The sequence below is a fragment of the Capricornis sumatraensis genome, chromosome 8 (assembly GCF_032405125.1).
Source record: "Capricornis sumatraensis isolate serow.1 chromosome 8, serow.2, whole genome shotgun sequence".
Classification (NCBI taxonomy): Eukaryota; Metazoa; Chordata; class Mammalia; order Artiodactyla; family Bovidae; genus Capricornis; species Capricornis sumatraensis.
In genome coordinates, this window is record NC_091076.1 from 2,769,972 (window position 1) to 2,775,994 (window position 6,023).

At 56.5% G+C, this 6,023-nt stretch overlaps 1 protein-coding gene across 1 annotated transcript; it reads left to right on the forward strand.

Annotated features, from left to right (window-relative positions):
- The first annotated feature begins 335 nt into the window (after positions 1 to 335).
- On the forward strand, positions 336 to 1,274 carry LOC138082887 (mas-related G-protein coupled receptor member A2-like). Its single transcript, XM_068976326.1, has one exon. The coding sequence runs from the start codon at positions 336 to 338 to the stop codon at positions 1,272 to 1,274; it is 939 nt and encodes a 312-aa protein (XP_068832427.1).
- Positions 1,275 to 6,023: the final 4,749 nt, after the last annotated feature.

Sequence of the window (6,023 nt, forward strand, 5' to 3'; positions counted from 1 at the left end):
GCCCAAGAGGCCCTGCTCATGCGGACAAAGCTGAGCTCCCCTCTCATCCTCTAGAGAGAGCCGAGGACCGCAGGCTGGACCTGCACTCAGTGCCTTTGTGTCCGGGCTTGGGAGGGGGCGAAGAGATGGGGAGAGAAAAAGAGACAAGGGAGGGAAGGTGGGGGGCATGGAGGGAAGGAGTGGGGGGAGAGGGAAGAGGAGAGAGGGAGCGGGGAGGAGCGAGAGCCCCCCTCACCTGCCTGAGGGTCCATACCTCCGTCTCTGACTCCCCAGGAGTGCCAGGAGTCACAGGACGGGGGGACCCAACAGTCCTGCCGAGCCCGGACCGCCTCACCATGGACAATTACTGCGAGACTCATCATTCCAGCCCTGACGCTGCAGAGCCGGCTGAAGGGTCACACGATGTTGAGCACGTGGCCCTCCGGTCACTCACCGTGGTTGTGGCCCTTTGCAGACTGGTGGGAAATGGAATCGTGATCTGGTTTGTCTGTCTGTCTCACAGGAAGACCTCCTTCCTCATCTACAGCCTCAATCTGGCCGTCGTGGACTTCATGAACCTCGGCTTCCAGATCCTGTTCTCTGTCCGCCAAATCCTGAAGCCGTTCCTCCACCGTTGCTTTGGTCTTCACGCCCTCTTCATGGTCCTGAGGTGGTTCTTCTACCTCACTGGTCTGGGCATCATGACCGCCATCAGCTTCCAGGGCTGTCTGTCCGCCCTCTTCCCTATCTGGTATCGGTGTCATTGCCCCAAGCACCTGTTGGCCATTGTGAGTGCGCTCCTTTGGATTCTGACCTTTCTGTTAAATATGCTGAGAGGTTATGCCTGCGGCCAGCTATCCACCAGGGAGGAAAGGTTCTGTGACGAATTTAAGACTGCCACCGCCGTGTCGGTCTTCCTCCAATTCTCCATCCTGGGCATATCCAGTCTGCTGTTGCTCCAGCGAGTCCAGGCCAGCTCCCAGAAGCATCAGCCCAGGAAGTTCCACCGGGTCCTCCTGCTCTCGTTCCTGGGCTTCCTCCTCGGCCTGCCCCTCAGCATCATCCGGTTCTGTACAACCGAGAAAATTCACGTCTTCAATGACATCTGTGTTCTGTTGTCCTGCATCAACAGCATGGCCAATCCTGCCATTTACGTCTTCACTGGGAGCCTTCAGAGGGAGCGGTCGACGGAGACCCTCAAGGTGGTCCTTCAGAGAGCCCTGGGTGAGGAGACGGAGGATGCTGAGGACCAGAAAGTGACTCCAACTGGCAAGACGGACAGCGTGGGCCTCTGATGGATGCGGGGGGAGCAGGTTCCCAGTGGATCAGTGTCCCTACAGTCTCGTGGCGGTACCCATGCCTCACTACCAGCAGGAGAGAGATCCCCAAGTCAGCATTCCCAAAGAGCTCCCTTCCCAGCCTCCTTTCTGTGTAAAAACCCAGAACAAATCCCCAGAAGTAGGTGTGTGTGTGTGTGTGTGTGTGTGTGTGTGTGTGTGAAACCAAATGCACACGTCTGAGCTTTTTGGTTGTGTTCATTCGCTCAGTCGTGTGCAACTCTTTGCAACCCCCTGGACTGTAGCCCACCAGGCTCTTCTGTGCATGGGATTTTCCAGGCAAGAATACTGGAGTGGGTTGCCATTCCTTTCTCCAGGGGATCTTCCTGACCCACGGATCGAACTCAGGTCTCTTGTGTCTCCTGCACTGGCAGATGGATTCTTTACCACTGAGCCACGGGGAATCTCATCGAGCCTTTCAAAACCTGTCAAATTATCCTTCAGAAAGTTTATGAAGTCACGCTGGCCAACCTCAGAAGGTTGACTTTGACATCGGACTGACTGTGACAGTTCTGCTTGTTTCCAGGTTGGGATGCAGAATCCCTCTCGGGCAAAGCCTGGGCGTGGGAGATGATGTGGCCTTGTCCTCTGCCCACTTTCCAGGCGTGTTCTGGGGTCTGAATACAGTGCTTTTGTTTTTTCCTTCCTTGACTTTAAGTGGATCTGCTTTCTGGAAGGTGTGTTCTCTCTAAGTCCTCTCCTTCTGTCCTTAGAATTCCAGCAAAATAAAGCTTTGAGACCAGTGCTTTTTGGGGGGACAACGCTCAGTTGGTGCCTGTTTGGTTCCGTCAGTAACTCATGCTACAGTGACACTCGGCTGTTCACGTGGTCCTCAGACTGCTTTGGTCATTTGAGGGAAGTGCTTCAGCCCAAGCTTATAGGACCACCTTAGGCTGAGAAGAAGGTGCTGATGGGTCTCACTTTTCGGGATCCACCCTGGAGACTCCAAGCTAGCTCTGGGTTTGACGTGAGGCTTGAGAGGAGATGGGGCTTTGGGCTCGTCTGTGGGGCTCAGAAAAAAGGACCTTGTGTGACAGACTGGTGCTGCAGACAGGAACCCATCGCTTCTCACTAGCCAAGCTCTGGCAACTCTTATAACCAGGGGACACTGCCCTAGAGCTGGGGGGACACTTCCTATAATTGGGGGACATTACCTTATAATTGGGGACACTGCCCTAGAGCTGGGGGGACACTTCCTATAATTGGGGGACATTACCTTATAATTGGGGACACTGCCCTAGAGCTGGGGAACACTATAACTGGGGGACATCGCCTTATAACTGGGGAACACTGCCCTAGGCCTGGGGGACCCTACCTTACAAATGGGGGACACACTCTATACACTGATGACCAGTGGCCAGCGTCCTGGGGCCTTTGAGTGCAAGCGGCCCCTGAAGGACAAGTTACAGGACACCGCCCCTGACCACTGCCCCAGGGCTGACCGTCCTCCACCTCCCTGCCCCGGGGCAGAGGCCCCCACCCTGCTCCCAGCACACACGGAGGAGCCGTGGCCTCAAGGGCGCGTGCAGGGCTGCGGGTGGGAGACAGGAGGCTTCTTCTCCCTGGGGGCGTGCAGGGGCCAGGGTGGCAGACAGGAGGACTCTTCTCCCCGGGGAGTCAGCAAGGTGCCTGTCCTCCCAGGCACAGCAGGGGGTGTTGACACCTGCACTGGGGGGCCTGCCCATCACCCCAGGTGACAGCCATCCCAGAAGCTGACAGCCTGGTGTGAGCTGTCGCCCCTCCACCGCTGAACCCCGTGGTCACGTCACCTTGAGTTTATCTGTATCTCCACCAGTGAAGGGCCTCGGCTGGGATGAGACCCAGGTGGCCAGGGAGGACTGCCCGCATCGGGCCCACCCATTGCTGGCTGGCCACGCCCCCCAGACCATCCTTGAATTAGGAAGACACTCATCAGCATAACTGGGCCACACCACCTACCTTTGACCAGTTTTGCTTTCTTTCTAGAGTCTGCTGAAGGCGAAGGACTGCGTTCTCCTTTTATGAATAAACTATTGCTGTGTTTCAGGAGAAACACCTTCACAGAGTCTTAGTACACGTGCACTGCTGTAACGTGTATCAGACTTGGCGACCCGTGAACAAAACTGCACGGTTCAGAGCTCTGGAGGCTGGGAGTCAAGACCAGGTCCAGCATGGTGTGGGGAAGGCCCTCCTCTGGGTCGGTCTGGTGACTTCTCACTGGAGCCGGGGGCTCTCTGGGGCCTCTATAAGGACCCCGGTCTCCTTCATGGGGCTCTACACACAGGCCCTCATCACCTCCCAGAGGCCTCTCCTCCAACATCATCACATGCAGGGACAGGGTTTCCACACGTGAGTTTTGGGGGGTGTGAACATTCAGCCTGTAGCCCTGGGATTTGGCTCAACAAGGCCAAGACTCTCCTAGAACAGGGGCTGGAGACGGTGGGCAGGACATGGCTTCTCATGGTTGCATAATATGCTGTCTTTGTGTCGGGTGACTTTACATCCCAAACTTGTGGCCCTTGGTGGGGTGTGGGAGGAGTGGTCATTCTGCCCCTGCGCCTGCAGGAGGGGCTCTGGATCCTGGGGTGGGAGACACGCAGATGGAGGTGGCCTTCGGGGAAAGAGGACAGGGTGCCCTGTCTCCTCCCCTCAGCCCACACCTGCGGTGGAGACTTCTTAGCATGCCTCGGGTGTTGCCGCCACCGTGGGGAGGTGAGGAAAGGCCTGTGCGCCTGCTGTGCGGCCCAGGGTCTGCAGGCGCATCAGCGGGAAATGTGGATGTAAGTCCAGGGAGCCATCGTCCAGAGCCGGGGCCCAGGCCAGGGCCTGAGGGTTCCTATTCGGAGAACTCACCATCTACTTTTGCTAATTCTGGAACACCTCCTGGTCTTCTTTGGAGGACCTTGGGGTGGCAGCTAAATAGTTCAGAAATGGGCATATGACCCAACTGAGCTCATCCGGGGCTTCTACTGAAGAAACCCTTGACGTGCTTGCTAATCTCCTGCTGGACTTGAACCTGGGAGTCTGTACAACCAGAGTCACAGTGTCGTGATGCAGAGAACGGAGGAAGCCCACGTTGAGAGACAAGGTCGGGGGAGGAGAGAAACAAGTTCCGATGACGTGGCACAAACCCCAGGGCCAGCCAGACCTGAAGCTGTCACTCCCTCTGGACTCAGCATGTCAACCAAGAAATTTCTTTCTTTGTTCGCCAGGTTCTTTTCTCGGGTAGGCCTTTTGGTAACTCACATGTAGAAGCTTCATGCTGATGCAGTTTGCAAATATTCCCGGGGATTCTCAGGAAGTCCTGGGGTTCTAGCAGAAGGGGGGCTGAGCTGTATTGCTCACACCCAAGCTGGACCTTCCACAGGGCCAGCAACCAGAACCCAGCTCTCTGATCCCACCTACACCAGCCTCACCCCAGGACGGTGAGACCGAGATGGACAGAGGAGGCTTGCAAGGACAGTGGACAGCAGCCTCCCCAGAGGTCTCTCCCTAGGGCAGCACATGGCGGGGTCAGGGACGACGACCGCACAGCCTGGCCCCGGGTGCACGTGAGGCCTTCCCTGGTGGCGCAGGACAAGCTACAGGAGGACCTACATCCCTGCAGGTCGAGGTCCTCAGAATGACAGTCACAAAAACCAGGACTAGTGGTGAAGAACCCCTGCCAGTGAAGGGGACGTAAAGACGCAGGGCCGGGAAGATCGCCGGGGGGGGGGAGGGCAGGGCAGCCCGCTCCAGCATTCTTGCCTGGAGAATCCCCAAGGACAGAGGAGCCTGGCGGGCTACAGTTCACAGTGTCGCAAAGAGTCAGACACGACTGAGCAACCGAGCATGCACGCAGGAAACAGAACTGAGGGAAACGGGCTGGTTTACAGTGAGAAGAACCCTGAGCAAGACAGAAGGAGAGAAGGGGAAAGGGCTGATTTCCAAAACCACAAAGACTGCAAGGGCGGGTGACCAGTGGGGACAGTCACTCTAGAACCACCCTCCACCCCCAGCGCCTCCTCCATCCCCGCCCGGAAAATTCTCCTGCAGCTCAGGTGAGACTCAGCAGCCCACACAAGGGCCAGAGGGGCTGGGGCGGTGCTGGCTTCAAGAGGGTTTAAAACCACATCCTCTATGGGGTGCAAAGGGAACCCTCCTCCACTGTTGGTGGGAATGGAAATTGGTACAGCCACTCTGGAAGACAGTATGGAGGTTCCTTAAAAAAAACACAAAACTACCGAAAAATAGAGCTGCCATCTGACCCAGCAATCCTACTCATGGGTTGTTGTTCGGTCACTAAGTCGTGTCCAGCGCTTTGCAATCCCGTGAACTGTAGCACGCCAGGCTTCCTTGTCCCTCATATCGCCCAGAGTTTCCTCAAACTCATGTCCTTTGAGTCAGTGACGCCATCCAACCATCTCACCCTCTGCTGCCTCCTTATCTGAGGGAACTCTAATCCAAAAAGACACGTGTACCCCAGTGTTCTCTGCAGCACCACTCACAACAGCCAGGACACGGGAGCGACCTAGATGTCCACCGACAGATGAGTGGATAAAGAAGAAGCGGTGTACACACACAGCGGGACACTAATCAGCCACAGGAAAGAACGAAAGGACGCCACACGCAGCAGCTGGATGGACCTAGAGATCGTCACACCGAGTGAAGTCAGACAGAGAAAGACAAACGCCATACGGCACCACTTATACTCGGAATCTAAACGACACAAAGGAGCCTCTCTGCGAA

Coding starts and splice junctions, on each gene's coding strand:
- LOC138082887 (XM_068976326.1), top strand. CDS start 336: ATGGACAATTACTGCGAGACTCATCATTCCAGCCCTGACGCTGCAGAG.